The sequence below is a fragment of the Littorina saxatilis genome, linkage group LG12 (assembly GCF_037325665.1).
Source record: "Littorina saxatilis isolate snail1 linkage group LG12, US_GU_Lsax_2.0, whole genome shotgun sequence".
Classification (NCBI taxonomy): Eukaryota; Metazoa; Mollusca; class Gastropoda; order Littorinimorpha; family Littorinidae; genus Littorina; species Littorina saxatilis.
Window position 1 is genome coordinate 75,501,925 of NC_090256.1, and position 21,134 is coordinate 75,523,058.

Consider the following 21,134-nt stretch of genomic DNA (forward strand, 5'->3'; position numbering starts at 1 on the left):
ATACAAACCACCACCTCCACCCCCACACCACACACACATACACGTACCAGTCTGCAGTCCAACTGCATACATGTGCGCGTGTTTCCTTTCTTCTCAAAATGTCACCAGCAGGTTCGCGGTAGCAAATTGCCCTTACACCGGTATGAATAACACGACAGGTATGTCCTTTACCTGTGGGACCGGTGACGGTGTCTGACCTATTTTTGGTGCAAAACTTGATCCAAGATGGCCGCGTATGCGGAAGCCACTTCAAATTGCTGTCATTCAAATTAGTATGACGGACTTCTGAAGGAAATCGTTATCGTGTGTTTGTGGTGCTGGGAAGATTTGAACTTTGGTGACAGTGTTACAGGTGAGTTTGACTGGTTTAGTCTTTTGTTGGGAAAAGACGAACGTTAATTTTCAAACTAAACGGTCACTCCGTTGGATTCCAACTGCGAACAGGTGTGTGTTGACTCCCAGGTGACATTGTGGTACTGGTAGTGGTAGAATGAGATTTTTTTCTGTTATTCCAGTTTCAGTGGCTGTTTCATTATGTTTTGTCGTTGAAAAGCTCATTTTGAAACTGAATGAAAGACCTCAGTTGATACCTTATGTGTAGTCTAAAAATGACAGTGACACGGAGACCTAAATCTAGCCATTCAGTCTAGTGTTTGTGTGTGTCACACTGTCTGTCCCACAGACGGCAGAGCTGCGATAACAGACTCACATTGTTTGCACAGAGCCTTGTGTGCCCCCCTCCAAAACGTGTTCCCCGTTCAAACTGAGTTTGGAATAGATAAGAGGGGATTTGGAAAGTGCTCCCTTTCTTCAAATTTTTTTTTTAATACTGCATACACCATTTCATGTGTTCCTTTTTATATTTAGTCAAGTTTTGACTAAATATTTTAACATCCAGGGGGAATCGAAACGAGGGTCGTGGTGTATGTGCGTGCGTGTGTGCGTGTGTGTGTGTGTGTGTGTGTGTGTGTGTAGAGCGATTCAGACTAAACTACTGGACCGATCTTTATGAAATTTGACATGAGAGTTCCTGGGTATGAAATCCCCGAACGTTTTTTTCATTTTTTGGATAAATGTCTTTGATGACGTCATATCCGGCTTTTCGTGAAAGTTGAGGCGGCACTGTCACGCCCTCATTTTTCAACCAAATTGGTTCAAATTTTGGTCAAGTAATCTTCGACGAAGCCCGGGGTTCGGTATTGCATTTCAGCTTGGTGGCTTAAAAATTAATTAATGACTTTGGTCATTAAAAATCTGAATATTGTAAAAAAAAATAAAAATTTATAAAACGATCCAAATTTACGTTTATCTTATTCTCCATCATTTGCTGATTCCAAAAACATATAAATATGTTATATTCGGATTAAAAACAAGCTCTAAAAATTAAATATATAAAAATTATTATCAAAATTAAATTGTCCAAATCAATTTAAAAACACTTTCATCTTATTCCTTGTCGGTTCCTGATTCCAAAAACATATAGATATGATATGTTTGGATTAAAAACACGCTCAGAAAGTTAAAACAAAGAGAGGTAGAGAAAAGCGTGCTATCCTTCTTAGCGCAACTACTACCCCGCTCTTCTTGTCAATTTCACTGCCTTTGCCATGAGCGGTGGCCTGACGATGCTACGAGTAAAATGGCATTGCGTTCAGTTTCATTCTGTGAGTTCGACAGCTACTTGACTAAATATTGTATTTTCGCCTTACGCGACTTGTTTTTAAATTGAATGGGAGTGCCAGGAGAGCTTGCCAAGTACTCAGAGTAGACGAAAGTAGCTGTGTAAGCTTCTTGCAAATTAACTCAATAACTGTCAGTGGCACTGGCTCTGGCAGTCTAGGGCTTATTCCAATCTCAATCTCAATTCTCATCGGAGTTAAATTGTACATCATGGTTACGGTACACTCACACTTAATTCTTTAATACATTAAGTATTTATAAAGTAAAATTGAACACTGGCCCTCCTAATCCTATGTACACAACAAAAGTAATGTTCAACTTTGATTTTGAACAGCAGTATACTATACACCTGTAGTACAACGACCCCCCACCCCTTGAGGCTGTGCAGTGTACTGATCGAGTGTGTACAAGTTTTTGTTGTTGTTGTTGCTTGTTGCTTGGTTGATAACTTGATAAGTGGCAATCACATCTATAGAGCACACCAAGTAAAGCAGCTTAGCTCAGGTGTATAACTTTAACAAAAATTAATATGTCGAGTTATCATAATTACAATTTACAGTACTTGGTTCCCAGTCCCACAGCCAGTGGTAATGGTGTGGAGGACAGGAATTAATTAAAATCAGGTTATCTGAATTTCCCAAATGTCTCCAATGATATATATAATTTTATATATATTATATATAAATTAATTCAACTGTCAAATAATGTACCGTGAGTATAAATTTACTATACGTGATAAGATTTAAAATGACTGATTCAGTGATTGTTGAACAATGACCAAATGTATTATTATTATAATTTATATATTATATATACTCTACCATGCAGTTTCAAGAGTATAATGACTTTGAAAGATCATAATAGAGGGCATTTGGAAGGAGAGGGGGTTATTGTTACTGGTAGTGATACTGTTAGAAGATCCCATTATGTAGATGGTCATGATTATGACAAAAACAACATCTCAAATGCTTTGTTTTTACAACATCAATTACAGAATCTGCGCAGACAAGATGATGCAAATGGAGATGATGCCGCCGCAGCCGGCGGACTTCCCATCAGCCATTCAACTGGCGCGGATGTCAGACTTGGTGATGAACAATAACATTCTGCACCGCATGGTGCGACCCACAGAGCAGGGTACCGAGGTTGTGTCCGTCAACCGCCTCGTCAATGTCGTGCCATTCAGAAGGTCAGCTTGAAGCCATTGATTGAAGGAAAGGGAATTATTCAGGGCTTGAAATTGTCCTCCTTTTGAAGGATTTCCTCCAACGAAAGAATGATTTTTTTCTACTTCCAAAAGCCTGTTTTTCCTCCTCCTGAAAGCTTGTTTTCCTCTAACCTAAATGCCCGAAGCCTGTTCCCCTTGTCAATCTTTTATCTAAAGTTATGCTCAGCTCAAAATGCACCAGATTGCTAAGATTGGGTTCCAGCTTTAAACAAATCCCGGGGGGGGGGGGGGGGGGCCTTAGACCCTTGAGAGGGGTGGCTCTTCTTTGCTAACAACTTTGATAGACCACACGCCAATGCAAAATGTCCTCCATTTTTATCTTGTTCCATTTCAAGCCCTGAATATTAAACTAATTAACAAGTTCTTTCATTGATTTTGTTTGGATTTATTTCCCGAGTCAATTTTATGGGAATTATGCAGATTATCCTCAGTGTCTGAACACGTGTGTACTCATGCGCATGATAAAGATCCTAATTATTTCACAGCAAAAGTCTCAGGGCTTGGAAAACGAACACATGCATGCAGGAAAAAGAATGGGTAGCACCAGCGGTGCGTCCCGCTATCGTTACGTGTCATTTGTGCTACGTATCGTTTGCGCTATTTTCTGTAGTGCTATCGACACAAATTGCCCACAACAGTAGTGCCATCGGCACGTAGTGCTATTGCCACAATTCACACATGTCATTATCACTACGTCTCAATAGAACTACGTGTCGATATCACTATTTTTGAAAAACCAATGTACTGTAGCGCTACGTGTCGATAACGCTACGTGTCGATAGCACTATACTACATGTTCAAACGGCAGACACTTCCCTTTGTGTGTGAGTGTGTGTATATATTTGCCTGCATGGCTGTCTGTCGGATCTGTATGTCTGTCTGTCTCTGACTCTCTCTCTCTCTCTCTGGCTCGCTCTCTCTTTCTGTCTCTGGCTCTCTCTCTCTCTCTCTCTCTCTCTCTCTCTCTTTTTTTTTACCACGTATTTATTTCATGGTTGTTGTTGGTGTGTGTGTTTTTTTGTTTTTTCTTTGTTCTTCCCCCATCCCCCGTGGTTTGTATATGAGTCTGTGGCCTTAGTATAATAAACCATTCTGAGTTCTCTCTTTCTATCTTTCTCTCTCTCTCTCTCTCTCTCTGCACCTCTCAATCGCCCTTTCTCTGTACCTTTTTTAAATCGCTCTCTCCTTGTCTCTCCCGCTCCCCTCCCCCTCTCTCTCTCCATCTGTCTTTCTGTCTTCTCTCGCTCTTTCTTTCTCGCTCGCTCTTTCCCCCTCCCCTCCTCTCTCTCTCTCTCTCTCTCTCTCTCTCTCTCTCTCTCTCTCTCTCTCTCTCTCTCTCTCTCTCTCTCTCTCTCTCTCGCATGATACCGTATACATGTACACGGATGTTTTTCTGTATGTGAGTTTGTGTGTACCATACCGTGTGTACGTATGCGTTTGTGCGTGTGTGTGTGTGTGTGTAAATACTGTAATGAAGAGAGAGAGAGTGTTAATAGAATTTGCCTTTTACCGAATGAAAACTATTGTTAAAAACAGTGCATTAAGAACTAAAACCAACCAACCATGAAATAAAAACCACCCTCCATCCCTCTCTCTCTTTCTCTGTCTGTATTAACTGTCTCTCTCTTCCGCTTTCTCCCTCTTTCTCTGTCTGTCTGTCTGTTAATCCCCCCCCCCCCTCTCTCTCTCTCTCCCCCTCTAATTTCATAAAAGAATTTGGGAGAGAAGAAAAGGTTTCAATATCCTCGGTTATACCTTGTGTCAATATTTGTATTTAAAAATATATGCAATGACACTGTCTTACAATTTGTCAAAAACAAAGCCCTTTTTTTCTAAAAAGATCCAAATCCGAAAGAAACAACTGAAAATCATGCAGAGACTTTCTTCCAAAAATTACAAATCTCTGGCAAAGTGAAAGGAAAAACAAAATATTCCTTCAGAGAGAGCGAGAGAGAGAGAGAGAGAGAGAGAGCGAGCTAGAGACAAGACAAGACAAGACAAAGACAAATTCTTTATTAACGAGGTTAATGGCATAAACAAACAGGTGCTTTTTTACATCCAGCCCTCACCCATGGGAGGGTTTAAACTTTAATCTAACGATAATACGTTTAAAAAATGTTAGAATATGAATCAAAGAAGTAATAAAAAGCAAACAACCGAACAAACAAACGATTAACAGACTAAACAAACAAACAAAAACATACATACAAACTAAAATAACATAACACAGTGAGAGAGAGAGAGAGAGAGAGAGAGAGAGAGAGAGAGAGAGAGAGAGAGAGAACTCAGAACTCAGAATGGTTTATTATATTAAGGCCACAGAGAGAGAGAGAGAGAGAGAGGGGCAGAGAGAGACAGAGTGAGTGAACGAGCGAGTGAGCAAGAGAGAGAGAGATACACACACACACTGTATACACACACACTGAAACAGACACACACACGCACACACATACATACATATACACACACAAACCAGGAGTGAGAGCGAGAGAAAGAAAGAGAAAGTCGTCAGTAAGTAGTGGTATTGACACGTAGCGCTAAAAGATGTAGTGCTGTCGACACATAGTGATAATGAACGAATGATAGCGACTCATAGACAAATTATTTGTAGCACTAATCAACGTAGCGATAGCGGCACGTAGCACAAATGACACGTAGCACAAATGACACGTAGCGCTAGCGATACGCACCCCTGTACAGTACTTAAATACTTATTATGGCACCGGCTTTCCACAGTGTGAAATTTTAAGTTCCAGTTGATTTTTACATGTATAGCAGCAAGAGTTGTTTACAATTAATTATGTCAACAAAAGGCTGGTTTGGCTATTGTTATTCATTGTAAAGCATTTTGAGCTGATATCAGGACCTGTACTGCAGAAAAGTGATGTATTATACATTTTTTTTAAACATTTTATGATTAGTATTATTGTATTAAGTTATTAACTAAAGTTATTGCATCGGGCGGCATCACGGTAGTTGGATGTTTCATTGAGAAGCCATTGTGAACACTGAATGTCAGTACATATAACTGAATGTGACAGTACTTTCCTTACAATTTGAATTTTACTATTCAAGCCAGTGCAAATACCAAACCAGATGTCTAATTCAAAGTCAACAAAAAAGTTTGGGGTTGTGAAAAATAGATTCTAGACTTAAAGGCACCGTCTTTCCTGTGAAAATAGTCCTCAGATCTGCCCAGGCTTTTACATGAGATAAGACTATCTCTTCACTTGGTCACATACCATTAATCAACATCATTTTAAGAAATGAATTCATACAATAATTACCACTATACACAGAAACGGGGATGTTGCCACAAATTCATACCTATAGGACAAATGTCCTGAGCTCTTCGGCATCAATAGGACATTTGACTGCTTTCAGACATTTTAATAGGACATTGTAATTGTGTGCAAAACTCAAAATTATCATGTGCAAACACACACATATCAGTATACATGCACCAACATGCAGAACACACACAAAAGACAAACAAACTAAAATACAACCAAAAACTTCAGCCCTATCACGAAAACAATATCAAATATCGCACTGTCCGAAGGAATGGAGTTCTTATCGGACCATGACCGCGCTCAGTTGAAAACGATAGGACATCTGACCGCAATGCTGCTATGTGAATCGGACATTTGAGCCTTGTTATCGGTCTATGTCCGACGCCTAACGACATCCCTGCACAAAGCATCTAGACTGTTGACTTTATAGGTATGTGTCCAAGTTGAAAGAATTGGCCTTATCTGATGTACAGACCTGACCAGAGAGAGAGAGTGAGCTGAATCATCTTCATGGAAAAGAATTGGCCTTATCTGATGTACAGACCTGACCAGAGAGAGAGAGTGAGCTGAATCATCTTCATGGAAAAGAATTGGCCTTATCTGATGTACAGACAGACCTGACCAGAGAGAGTGAGCTGAATCATCTTCATGGAAAAGAATTGGCCTTATCTGATGTACAGACCTGACCAGAGAGAGTGAGCTGAATCATCTTCATGGAAAAGAATTGGCCTTATCTGATGCTGACCAGAGAGAGAGAGTGAGCTGAATCATCTTCATGGAAAAGAATTGGCCTTATCTGATGTACAGACCTGACCAGAGAGAGGGAGTGAGCTGAATCATCTTCATGGAAAAGAATTGGCCTTATCTGATGTACAGACCTGACCAGAGAGAGGGAGTGAGCTGAATCATCTTCATGGAAAAGAATTGGCCTTATCTGATGTACAGACCTGACCAGAGAGAGAGAGTGAGCTGAATCATCTTCATGGAAAAGAATTGGCCTTATCTGATGTACAGACCTGACCAGAGAGAGACAGTGAGCTGAATCATCTTCATGGAAAAGAATTGGCCTTATCTGATGTACAGACCTGACCAGAGAGAGAGAGTGAGCTGAATCATCTTCATGGAAAAGAATTGGCCTTATCTGATGTACAGACCTGACCAGAGAGAGAGAGTGAGCTGAATCATCTTCATGGAAAAGAATTGGCCTTATCTGATGTACAGACCTGACCAGAGAGAGACAGTGAGCTGAATCATCTTCAAGGAAAAGAATTGGCCTTATCTGATGTACAGACCTGACCAGAGAGAGAGAGTGAGCTGAATCATCTTCATGGAAAAGAATTGGCCTTGTCTGATGTACAGACCTGACCAGAGAGAGAGAGTGAGCTGAATCATCTTCATGGAAAAGAATTGGCCCTATCTGATGTACAGACCTGACCAGAGAGAGAGAGTGAGCTGAATCATCTTCATGGAAAAGAATTGGCCTTATCTGATGTACAGACCTGACCAGAGAGAGAGAGTGAGCTGAATCATCTTCATGGAAAAGACTTTGCCTTTAAAAAAAAAAGTCCACATGTCTCTTTGTGTTTGGTTCCCCTGTCAGTTGTAACTGAGTTTGTGTTGAAGTCAGAGCTTTCTGAGGTACCAACTCAACATTTTTGCACTTTGATTGTTTGAACAGGCAGACATAGACTATGTCATTGTCATCAATTTGTTGCTCTTCTGTTACAGGATTTACAGATTTGATCGAAAAGATGAGCTGAATGAATTCTGCAACCAGTTGTTGAGGCGCCCCCTGGTGTTGCAACCTGTGGTTCACTTCGGTCGTGGTCTCGGCAACAATGGCAGCATGGCTTGTGGGCTCTGCTACAAAGATGGTAGGTGCTTGTTTTTTCTCTCAACTTCCTTTCTTTTTTTTGCTTTCTATTTTTCTTCCTTTCTTTCTTTCTTTCACTTAGGTCGTGGTCTAGGCACTACGTGGTCTATGTATTAATTTTGTAAATGCAACCGGTGGCTTTTTAAGAAATTAATTCATTAAAAAAATTCAACTCACCTCATCAGTGGTCAGGGTGTTGATTTTTGGTTTGTGACCAAGTGGAGGGAGGGTTTTATCCCATGTAAAATTAAAAGCCGGGCCAGATCTGTGACAGTGTGCCTGAAATGGTTATATTTTTCAAAGATATTTCAAGGGAAACGGAAAAGAGAAATTCTCAAATCAGCAGTTGTCTTTTGATCTTTTTCTGTTTGTTAGTTGGTTGGTTGTTTTTAGTTTTTTGCTTGCTTGTTGGATTGCATTTGCAGCAGCAATACGCCGCTTTGACTTTTTGATTCATTTGTGTTGCATACTAAAGCCTTTCATTTTGTTTCAGACAAATGGGTGATGCTGGTCAATCAAACGCACCCCAAGATCCTCAGCCGGCTCCAGATGGGACTGGATGCTGCCAAATCGGCAATGGCTAAAGGCCGGTCCTTTGAAATTAAGGTATGCTCGCTTCAGTTTTCATTCTCATTAAGCATTGTTCTCTGTTGTTTTAATTTTGCATCTTCTGCAAGACTTGTATTTGTTTTATTTTGTGGTGGTTGGGATGGGTTTTGTGTGTGTGTGTGTGTGTGTGTGTGTTTGTTCGTTTTTTTAGGGAGATGTGTTTTGCTTTTGGTGCCGTTTATGTTGGGTTGTTAGTTGTTTTTTGGGTGGTGGTTGTTGTTTTTTTGGTTTTTTTTTTTTTTTGGGGGGGGGGGGAGGGGTTCTGTGTGTATGTATTGTCTATGCATGTTCATTGCTGCTTTTAATTTGTTCGCTCTTATTTAACCAGAACATAGTGTTTCTCAGTTCTTTAGTGTAGGCTCTAACATCCTTTTGCACACATCTCCTGACTCCATTAAGCAACCTTCAACTTATTACTTGTCTTATTTTCTTGCATTTCATTTTCAGTTTGCATTCAGCAAGCTGGTGGAACAGGTTTACAAAGAGACCTTGTCAAGGAAGGAACAGGATAACGCAAGTGCTCTAGACCTTCTCATATCATACTTTCGTTTTGCGCAATGGGAGTATGGTGACCTCATTGTGCGTTACTATGGATACGCTGCCTCGATGGGGAGAAGCGGTGGCTTAATGGAGATGCCTGTGAGTTAAAAAGTCGTGAATGGACCTTTGATTTTTTTGTGATGGAAAGATTGTGAATGGGTGAGAAAGAGAGGGAGGAAGAGAGACAGAAAGAGAGAAAGAGACCAGGTGTGTGAGCGATTCGAGGTTTAGGAAAAAGTGTGACGAGATAATGACGACAATGACAATGACAATTCTTTATTTAACGAGGGTAGTAGATTAAGCAGTGGTCTGCTTTTTTACATCCAGCCCTCGCCCTAAAGAGGGACTAACTACAAAAATGAAATAAAAATACAAAATAGAAAATAGAAAAACTAAAATTCTACATTTTAACAGATAACTTAAGTGAAAACACATTATACATAGGTACACAAAATGCAAGGTAAATTGCGAGTTAATTGATGTGAATTAAGTGGTATAGTGCAGCTTGCACTTTCTCAACATCACGAGATAGAGAAAGGGAGAGAGAGAGCAGACAATTAGAGAGGGGTAGAAAATGAAACTTGAGAGTGAAGGAACATTTGATTTTATGTGATGGAATTGGAAAGATTGTGTATGGGCCAGAAAGAGAGGGAGGAAGAGAGACAGAAAGAGAGGGAGGAAGAGAGACAGGATGCGAGAAAGAGACCAAGTGTTTGAGCGGTTTAAGGTTTAGGGAAAAGTGTGAAGAGAGAGAAAGAGTCGACGCTTAGAAAGGGGTAGAGAATGAGACAGTGAGTGTGTTAAATGTAACTGGTTGTTTCTTTCACTTTGGTCTTGTTATGTTCCACGCGATTGTATATCAAACAATTCTGTAGATCTTGTCAACACCTTCACAACTCACTGTAGTCAATATATCCATGCGAGGCAATTTTCCTTGTTTTTTATGAGGACATTAAAATGTTTGAGTTGAGTTGAGTATACATATACACCTGTAACAAGAGTGTATCCTCTCCTCCTGTCCTTCGCACAGTGAGTGTTGTTTGTCATATCCTGCATGCTTTTCGTTGTGTTTTCAGACTCTCAACCTGACTTTCAACTTTGAGGATCTGATATACCAGGAGATCGCCTGGAAAACGTTGGGAGCACAGCATTTTCCCAGACCCCACCTATCAGCTGTCACTGAGGGTAAGGAGAAAATGTGCTTTTTGTGTGCCTTGTGCGACTGGGTGACACAGTTAGTCTCCCTTCACAGCAGACTCTGCAGAGTTGTTTGCCGGCAAAGAGCGTAGGCTTTTTAAAGTAGCTCAACATTTGTTCTACGTCGTCGGCTAGACACCTGTCAATTGTAGTTCTGTGCTGTTTGTAATAGGGTCCGGCGGCTGCTGTCTCCTTGTTAGTTGTATGCTCTTGGGAACCTTTGCGTACCTATGGCAGTTTTCGTAGGGCTAATAACTTAGCTCTAAATCTTCAATCCTATTCGACTAGCTTTGCCTCCAAATGTGATTTTTGTGCTTCATTCACTAGGTTACGCTTGTTTGCCTTTATTATGGCATTTGTAAGGGGTGAATGAATGAGACAATGAATGGGTAAAAACATGTAGAGCTGCTGTCTGAAAAAGAACTGGCAAAAGCAGACTCAAAGGACATGTTGCTAAAATGATGTAGTGATCAGCTTAACATTTTCTACCCCACCTATGTTGACCAAGTATTTTTAGCTGAGACCAGCTGTGATGCAACAGGTCACTCAGAAATGTAGTAACTGTGTAGTAACTGTGTATCAATACGCTGGAATGCAGGCGTTACATCGACATTACAGGAAGCGACTGAAGCTAACAGTCTGAGCGGATATATCCATACCTGGTCAGATAGAGCCATATGAGTGGGTACAGATATATCCATACCTGGGAGACAATGAGTTAAAGGAGAAAAGTGCTTTGGGTTTAGTCATCCATGAGTATTGATCAGAACTGACTGACAGTTGCCGAGGATTGTTCATTATTAGGAATAATGTCAAACGATTGATTACTAACAGGAACAAAAAAAATCTTCTACTGGGTTTCCACTGTTTAAACCTTTTGCGCAAGTTTGTTGCTCCTTAAAAAAGTGTAAGTGTAATATATTATATCTATATATCAGCAAGCAAACGGGTATCACCTAGCGAGTAGCCTACTATAACATTTCACTGCAATTGCAATGTGACTTTTCTCGTTGCAGATGAGATTCGGGAGAGTTTACCAGCATGGACCGTCAACGGAGTATCACCGCTTGAAAACATCGGTGAAGCAGCCCCAGCAGCAAACTACTCTTACGCACAGGCAGGGCGGCTCTACGAGAGTTTCCGCAAGAAGAAACGACGGCCGAGGGGAGAGTTGGGCGATATAGCGGAAGGAGGTGCACCGTCTGGTGTGCGACCGACCATGAATGACGGCATCGAACTGCGGGTGCCGGATTTGGAAGATGAAGATGAGTGGCAACAGCAGCAGGAGTATGACGAGGAGTATGATGATGGTCGGCATGGTTACGGTGCAGGTGCTAAACCTCAGGCAGCAGGGTACGGCGGACAAGGTGGTTACCAGAACCCGTCCGCGTACTCTCAGGATCCAAACCCTGTTGACGATGATGGGTTCTATGAGGAGAAAGGTGCCAAACCCAAGCGTGGGTCAAAGTACGACAGCCACGGACACATGTACCCTGAGATCAGGGTGCACACTGGCAAACCACAGACCCCTCGTGGCAACAATCTCTACCCAAGTGCATCTCCAGAAGTAAGCCAGGGTCCCTATCCCAATGCTCATCCTTCAAGGAGTCCAGGTCCCTATGCAAACGCAAAGAGTCCAAACCCGTATGCAAACACACCACCCACACAAAGCCCCAGTCCCTACACAAACCTCAACCCAGCAAAGAGTCCCAGTCCCTACGGAAACACTTCCCCAAGAAGCCCCGGCCAGGCTCCCTACACTCGCCCCTCACCCACGCAAGACAGCGGTGACTACACTCCGCTACCAGAGCAGTTCACTCGACTTCACATGCAGCAAGGAAGCGACAGGTCGTCACGATCAGAGACAGGGTCAACTGTGGCTGACAGCGGTATATGCTCTGACAGTGATGGACATGTTCGTGACGGTAGCTATGACAGCGCTCCTTACGCAAAGAACAGTCCCCCTCATCGCTTCGCCATGGATAATCATGGATTCCAACACGAGGAACCAGATGTGAATGAAGCTATGCGCAAACACAAAGAGTTAATCGCTAAAATGGTGGGAGGTGCACAGCCAGAAGCAGACCCTGGATACCATGACAGACAGCAGAGACACACGTCGCAAAGTTCGGACAAATACAGTGATGGTTACTATGGCAACAAGAGTGCTCCTGTTCCCTCCCCGTACTCAAAGGGTGGTGCCGCCTCTACCCGATCACCCTATGGACATCACGGTCATGCCGGTGTACATTACAGCAAGACAAATGGCTACAGCAGCAACTTGCAAAGTACCAGAGAGCAAGTGGGTGAAAGTTTCATCTAAATTGTGGCTGAGTTTGCAACACACATTGACAAAGTGTTCTGTGTTTTTTAATTGTAAACAAAAATGTAGCAGCAGCAGGATTTATGTGAACAATTTTTGAACACTCGCTGTAATACCGACTTGCTGAAACACAATGCTGAAGAAAAACAAGAAGTTTTACCTAGTTATCAAGATATTTAGTTATCAAGAATCAATGAGCGCATTGCCCCAGTGTGTGTCACTGTGTGTGTGTTTTTTAATTTTTTTAATATTTTTTTTACTTTAAGCTCAGGAGCTTGCTGGATTGTATAGATCTGTCCCCTAAAGTTCTGTTCACTATCTTATTTTAGTGTTATTTATTTATGCATTTTGCATTATTACTTCCTTATACCGTATTTTCCGGGTTACAAGACGCTACAGCGCACAAGGCGCACCCCCTTCTTTAAAAACAAAATTGTAATCCAGTCACCCATTGGGCGCAGGGGGTCGATAGGGCGCACCAAAATTGAAAAAGTTGGGGGCTCGTCCGGGATCCTAGCACCTGTTGCTAGAAATTTCAGTCACCTCAACTTAGGCAAAGTCCTTTGTCCTTTTCCCTCAGCAAGTTCGATCGCTTTCAACTTGTATTCTGCATCGTAAGCAAGTCGCTTCGTCTTCGGCATGGTTGCTGTGTGACTGTGTGAGGGTGTGTCATGAAATCAAACTGCCGAGAAATGTGACGATCAGTGTGAGTTGTGTAAACAAGTGCTCACGGAATTTAAAAAAACGACTACCGGTATTCGAGATGGAGGTGAGTTCTTGTCACGTTTTGTTTCCCATGATTTTTTCCCAATATTTTTTTTCATATTTCATACACGGATTAGGCGCTTCGTTATACAAGGCGCAGGGGTCAAACTCGAGGAAAAAAGTCGCGCCTTATGACCCGGAAAATACGGTATTCATTGGCCAATTTGTAAAACTCTGCAAGAAATGTTAAAAATCAAAATGAGGCAGCTTTTTTCTCAGTCCCAGCAACGATAGTGCCATTTAAGATTGAGAGTGAGACTATTTGATTTTGTAAGGCCCATGAAGTTAATAATGCATTCATTTTTTGACTGATCTGCAGCCTTGTTGATTTGTGTACATTCCTGTGATGATGCTAAAATCAAGGTAGTGATGTGTTGCATGCAAATGCAATAATGGACATTGTGGAACTTTCTGGACTGCGCTTGGAAGTGAGAATGCTTACAGGACTTTTTAAGAGGATCTTTTTGTTGCCTGTCCTGTTTCTTTGCATCTCAAAGTAAAGGGTAATCTATGCATCATGATCATTGAATATTTATAAAATGTGACTTGTATACATGTACTGGCCTACCTCAAATGGTCGTGTTGTTTTTTCGTCACCATTCCATTGTGTCTTTTTCTGCTCTTTTGATTTTAATTAAATGCAGACAGTAGTACAGTTGAACCCCCCTTTTATTAGCTTAAGACCCCTCAATTTCAGAATTCTCCTTTTTAAAGACCTTGGATTTTCACGGATTTTCTGTTCATAACATGGTCTGTAAATGTACCCCCATTTTAAGACTCCCTCCTTTTTAAGACTCCCTCCTTTTTAAGACTCCCTCCTTTTTAAGACTCCCTCCTTTTTAAGACCTGATTTTCTCATATTTTTGTAGTTCTTAAAAGGGGGGTTCCACTGTAATTATTTTTGAAACTTGTTGAGAGAATCAGCATCAGAATGATTTTCTGACAGACACCATAGAAACTACAGTGGACGCCGCTTAATAAAACCGCGGTTAATAGAGCCAGCCGCTTATAAAAGCCGATTTCAGACGGTCCGGATTTTTCACTATATCTTATGTATTAGAAAAAGCCGGTTAATAAAACCAACCCGCCGCTTATTAAAGCCAGTTTTCTCAGAGAAATCACGTAGTTTGTGACTAAAACTCACATTATTTTGTTCTGATGTGGAAGACGACCAACAAACAAACACTCATAAAATCGTTCTTCTCTGCCGAGTAATGATTCGTGACGGTGACAGTGAAATTATTGATGTACCGAAGTGATCAAAGTACACGTACATGTACATAATTAAAACAAAAGTTCCACATCCTTCGTGAAGTTTTGTTTAGATTCAAACAAGTGTAAATGACGAAAGAAAGTGACTGAGTGACATAAACAAAAGAGAAGATTTTTTTTTCTTTCGAAAATGACGTATTCCTGGACCGCCGGTTAATAAATCCGCCGCTTATTAAAGCCATTTTTCGTCGGTCCAGAAGTGGCTTTATTAAGCGGCGACCACTGTAATACTAGAAGTAGGGGCATTCGAGTGTGACTTTTTCCCCAGTGTCTACTACTACTACTACTACTACCACTACCACTACCACTACCACTACTACTACTACTACTACAGTAACTTCATTTGCAACCTTTCAATTTTGTTGCTGTTCAGTACAATAACGTTTTGCACAGATTGTTCACTCACTGCTTAAAGGTAAATCAAATGTCCTGATCCTAATTCCCCCGTACACAATCATATTTACCACCACAAATATGTTCAGACTTCCACATGGGATAAAGCATCCTGTCACTTGCACATTTACCATAAATCAATAGTGTGGTTGTATTCTTTGCGGGCACAGTAGCTTTGTGGATAAGATGTTGGCCTCCCATGTGGACGTTTGAGCGTTTGAATCTCGGCTACATCTTGTGACATTTGTCCAATCTCCCAGGTCAACTTTTGCATGCACTTGCATGTTTTTAACTTTTAAGTTGCAAGATGCTTGTATTTGTAAAAGCCTTAACAGGTCTGAGGTGGTAAATATAATTGTTTACACGAGAAGGTATGAACTTTCAAATTGGTAAAGTTTGGTATTTTTTATTTGAATAGTACCTTGACTTAACTTAACCAAGCATAACCAGAACTAAAAAATAAATTTAGTAAACTAGATTTAGAAACAGTATTTTTTATGTAAAATCTGCCAAGGAAAGAACTTTCCTATGACCGTTCCTTGCTCAGGTTACTATTGTGTGTTTTTTAATGTAGTTTTCTTTTCTTAGATTGTACATTCCATGTGGTAGAAAATATGGCAAGACTGTACATTCCATATACAACATATCATACTATTGATGCATTAATGTGACTGTGATAGGATTATTTAATATCTGTTTTACAAAATATTAAACCTATCAGTTCGAAACGCCTTTTCCCGCAGTGGGGCACTGCGGTTATGAAATTAAAGGCCCCTCCTGTTTTTGGAACCGCAGGAGCTTTCTAGTTTGCTGTTAGGTAGATTTTTGGTTCCTCTTTCCTGTCATGCTCTCTTTTTCTTCATGAATTCTTTTCTTTTTTCTGCCTTCTTGCTCATTCACCTGTATTTTTTCCAAAAAATCTCTTCTCTTGCCGCTTGTCTCGCGATTCATGTATAGTTTAATCTGTTAGTGTTCTGATGTAAGCCCAGCAGTAGATAGGTTAAGCCTATTTTAACATACTGGAAACTGGTAATCTTCCAGTAGGTATTAATTTAGTTTTACTAAAGCCTGCTGGGACACAAGTAATGGGTTAGTGCATTTGTAAACAGGAATCGCTTGGCAAGTGGCCCCCTTCATCCCCCCTTCCTCGTCCTGATATGGCTCTACGTAGTCGGCTGGACGTTAAGCAACAAATAAACAAACAAACAAACAAAGAAACGCCTTTAGTACTTTTCCAGTAGATTTTAACACACAATATTCAAACCATACTTATTTCACCAGTTCTGTTATTTTTTACAAATTAATGAAATTAGTAATATAGTAGTGGGTCTTTTTTCAATAAAAAAAACCTTTTTATTTTTTGTTTGTTTTGATATATATTCATGTATCACAATCATACTTGATTTATAGTTAATATTAACCTGAGCTTTATATGCCTATGTGTTTGCATTTCCATTAATTGTGAACTGTGCATCTAGTTTACTTTCATTTCAAGGCATATCACAGTTTTTCTGTTAGTTAGGTATTTTGTTATGCAACTATATATCCCTGAACACTTAAATTTTGCTTAATTTTGTTGAATGATACATCAGTTACATCAAAATCTGTTGTCAACTTTATTGTTATACCGGTGCATATAAAAACCTTTTTTAAAATTTAAGGATCACCTTGGATCACCACATTTTTCATTCAATATATATGGTTTACATACCTGTTGGCCTCTGGCAAAAAAATAGAATAAAGTTTTGAGCCATGTATACATGTGTATCTGAACACTTCTTCCACCTATTTCAACAGAATATGAGGACTATTCATATTTTGTTTCATTAAACAATTAAAATGATGCTCAGATAATGTCTATGTGGACATATTGTACAGATTCCTAATTGTGGTGTGAACACATGTAAATACCGACCCTAAAGTTATCCTCAATTAATATTAGTAATAGCGAAATGAACAATAGAGAAAATGTATATTTTGTACATATTTTGATAACAAACCACCGGTACATACCCAGTCGGTAAACTCTTGAATAGGTTGCCCAGTATGATATATGCTTGTTGTAAGAATGAATCTGAGTTTGCAGGAACATGGTGTCTGTTGGGCATTTCATTGTTTTTGTATTGTAGAACCCCCATTTTAAGACCCCCAATTTAAGACTCCCTCCTTGTTTAAGATCTTGTCTTCTCAGACTTTCTGTTCATAACCTCTCTAATTTTACCCCCATTTTAAGACTCCCTCCTTGTTTAAGACCCCATTTTCTCAGATTTTTAGAGGTCTGAAAAGGGGGGATCCACTGTAGTAGGTCTGATCAGATGTACAGATAACCTGTTATATTCCTGTAAACATAGTTTTGTATCAATTTGTAGACCAAAGTATCAACAGTGTTTCCATGTCAACCTTTCCTCCTTACTGGGATGTTGCGGGGAATTTTGTTTTCCTTTGGCAAATATGCTGATTTGACTATTAAATTAACAACAGTTTTCTGAAGTATAAAGCAGTCATTGCTGCCCCCTTTGGTTAAAACGATGTGTGTGTGGTGAATGTTTTTTTCTTCATATTTGTAAAAAAAAATTCATTTATAAGTATGAAGACAATGCTGTCCTGTTTCTGATCCCGCAAAAAAAAGGTAAGGCAGACTTGTCGACGTGACAGCAACATTTTCAGTGAATTGAAAAAGTGTTGGCATTTTTCTGACTGCTCACACCAAACAACAATCCTGCCTTGAACCACTTTTTGTAATGACGATATAAATGTTTCAACCGTTAAACATCTAGCAGAGCTTCATTGAAGTAAGCCCCAAGTCTACTCAACGCATTCCATTTTCATAATCCCTCTGGTTTTTGTTGTTTTTCCTATCCCACCATTCTTCTCAACTCTTCATTGTACCTGCCTTTCCTTATCATTAACAGGGCGAGTTCTGTGTAGATCAGCTTGTTTTACATTCTTCATTGCTGCTTGCTGCCCGCAGTGGGGCACTGCGGTTATGAAATTAAAGGCCCCTCCTGTTTTTGGAACCGCAGGAGCTTTCTAGTTTGCTGTTAGGTAGATTTTTGGTTCCTCTTTCCTGTCATGCTCTCTTTTTCTTCATGAATTCTTTTCTTTTTTCTGCCTTCTTGCTCATTCACCTGACCTGTATTTTTTCCAAAAAATCTCTTCTCTTGCCGCTTGTCTCGCGATTCATGTATAGTTTAATCTGTTAGTGTTCTGATGTAAGCCCAGCAGTAGATAGGTTAAGCCTATTTTAACATACTGGAAACTGGTAATCTTCCAGTAGGTTTTACTAAAGCCTGCTGGGACACAAGTAATGGGTTAGTGCATTTGTAAACAGGAATCGCTTGACAAGTGGCCCCCTTCATCCCCCCCTTCCTCGTCCTGATATGGCTCTACGTAGTCGGCTGGACGTTAAGCAACAAATAAACAAACAAACAAAATTGCTGCTTGCTGATATTTCAGTCATGCACTTGCTTGGTACACTTTATGGAAAGAGAGCATGCACATATATACATTCAGGAGAGTGGGAAAGAGTTTTGATATTTGTATGGAAAGTTTCATGTATGCAAATACATTTCTGCCTGGCACAGTGTCCCAGGTGTTACACAACTAGTTTATTGATGTTGAACTGAGAAACTTGGAATGTCAAAAGCAATAGAAAAAAAGAAATGTTTTATTTTAACTGAGTATCATAATAATACAGTTGTCAAATCAGTATTCTATAAACAGACCAAAAATGATTGTGTAAATTGTGAAAGTATCGGAAAACAATTGGGGATATGCGCTCAGGCCTATTTGAAGAGTTGTTAAGAAGGGCTTCCATACCCCCCGCGGGTTAGGGGGAAAAATGTACCCGATGCTCCCCAGCATGTCGTAAGAGGCGACTAACGGATTCTGTTTCTCCTTTTACCCTTGTTAAGTGTTTCTTGTATAGAATATAGTCAATTTTTGTAAAGATTTTAGTCAAGCAGTATGTAAGAAATGTTAAGTCTTTTGTACTGGAAACTTGCATTCTCCCAGTAAGGTAATATATTGTACTACGTTGCAAGCCCCTGGAGCAAATTTTTGATTAGTGCTTTTGTGAACAAGAAACAATTGACAAGTGGCTCTATCCCATCTCCCCCCTTTCCCCGTCGCGATATAACCTTCGTGGTTGAAAACGACGTTAAACACCAAATAAAGAAAGAAAGAAAGGGCTTCCATCTAATTGCATTTGATGCCAGTAACGTCTATGGATTTAATTAAAATAGAAGCGCTTGTATCTCCCCATGTGGATGTAATTTTTTCCGCTAATATTCATCTTTCCCATGGTTGACTTGAGTGATTAGGACTGCCAGTAGGTGTGTACTCGTTAATTCGACACTGAGTCAGTGACTGAGGTGCTACAATATGTATCTTACCTTTAACCTGTCGACACTTTGTATCATCGGCATCCATCCTGCCATGTAGGGTGCTCCTTCTCCCTCTACTGCCCTGTTATATACATTGTACAGTGAAACGCCCTTCAAAAGTTTTTGTTTTGTTTGTTTGTTTGTTGTTGTTGTAATGTTGGGTTTTTGTGTGGGTATTTTATTTTGGGGGGGAAGGGGGTTTGGGGGAAATCAAGTCTTATAAATAAGGGAGTCTTAAAGGGGAAGTAAAATGTACAGAGTTTATTAACAGAAAAGCTCAAAATAAACACTGTCTTAAAAGAGAAGGGGGGGGGGGGGGCTTACATTTAAGGGGTTGGGTGAGGTGGAGTGTGTGCATGTCTTAAACTAGGGGTTTCACTGTATTTAAGTATGGGGGTTTTGTAACTGTACCTGTAATTAAATCAGTGAATGAACAAAATATTGATTTGACCCACCTTCATGTGGTGTTAAAGGACACTTGGTACACCAAAAGTGTTCCTACATTTCACAATATCATTGGAAACATTCATCAAACCAAAGAACTACAGCAAAGAACCATTTCCTTCAGATAAATTGCGTACTTCATCAATAATTTACTTTAACAAGCATAATAAATCTATGATTATGATCCCTGGAATCTCCTTTGTTTTTGAGAAATCGTTTGAAACCCCCCTATATTCCTTACAGATTGTTTTAAAACACATTCTTGTTGTAGCACTGAAATGTTAGACATTGATGACTGTAAAGCAGGGTTAAAAAAAAACATCCCATTCTAAGAACACAGATTGTATCAGGCTTCTATTATTTGATGTAAACTCTTCCAAGAAAAATGATTTTGAGCACATTTGATTTGGGCGTAACATTATAATTTAGTTGTCTTTTCTGCAGACATTTTTGTTATACTTTGTTCTGCACGACATGAGTTTTAGCGTTATGGCTTATTGTTCTTAAGCATTTTTCTAATCTTATTCTAAATGTAGAAAAGATCTGTAAGGGGAAATTGTTAATCTTCAGTCGCAGCATCTTGTGATAGTAATGAATTCAAACACAAAGCTGGCCGATGGGGATTGTTTAATTGGGGGACTGTTTATACAATGTACACTTTTTAGTCTTACAGTTTTTTCTCTGTATAGTTGTATATTTTGATGTACTTTATAAGGCTGAGAATGATGGTTTCTGATGCATTTTTCTTCTAGAATTTGTGGGACAATTATTCTTAAAGGCTCAGAATGATGGTACCCGATTAATTTTTTCTTCAGGAATTTGTGGGACAATTATTCTTAAATTGTAAATACTGATGTATCATATGTCAGGTAAATATAATTTTAAGAAGTTTAACTGTTTTTTATATATTTTTTTTTATAAAACTAACATCTGATGACCATACATATAATATTGAAATGATGTGATTTTTTTCATGTTATGAAATTCTTGCCTGCAAAAATTTCCTCGGAATGAAATAAAATTAACAAATGATCTGTGTCTGTCTCTGTGTGCATGCATGGGCACAATTGTGTGTGTGTCTGTTTCAAAGGAAGAGGCCGGAGAAAGGAGAGACATACATTGGGGGAAGATG

General features: G+C 39.8%; 1 protein-coding gene across 1 annotated transcript; it reads left to right on the forward strand.

Annotated features, from left to right (window-relative positions):
* Positions 1-211: 211 nt before the first annotated feature.
* Positions 212-21,036, forward strand: LOC138982773 (uncharacterized). The gene is made up of 7 exons (XM_070356102.1): positions 212-352; positions 2,675-2,869; positions 7,930-8,075; positions 8,568-8,680; positions 9,131-9,322; positions 10,300-10,408; positions 11,437-21,036. The coding sequence occupies exons 2-7, from the start codon at positions 2,691-2,693 to the stop codon at positions 12,741-12,743; spliced, it is 2,046 nt and encodes a 681-aa protein (XP_070212203.1). The 5' UTR covers positions 212-352; positions 2,675-2,690; the 3' UTR covers positions 12,744-21,036.
* Positions 21,037-21,134: the final 98 nt, after the last annotated feature.

What these genes read in the sequence shown, in the direction of transcription:
- LOC138982773 (XM_070356102.1), top strand. Translation starts at nt 2,691, where the DNA reads ATGATGCAAATGGAGATGATGCCGCCGCAGCCGGCGGACTTCCCATCA. An exon ending in TGGGCTCTGCTACAAAGATG is followed by an intron (nt 8,076 to 8,567) that starts GTAGGTGCTTGT and finishes ATTTTGTTTCAG; the next exon opens with ACAAATGGGTGATGCTGGTC. An exon ending in GCCGGTCCTTTGAAATTAAG is followed by an intron (nt 8,681 to 9,130) that starts GTATGCTCGCTT and finishes TTTCATTTTCAG; the next exon opens with TTTGCATTCAGCAAGCTGGT.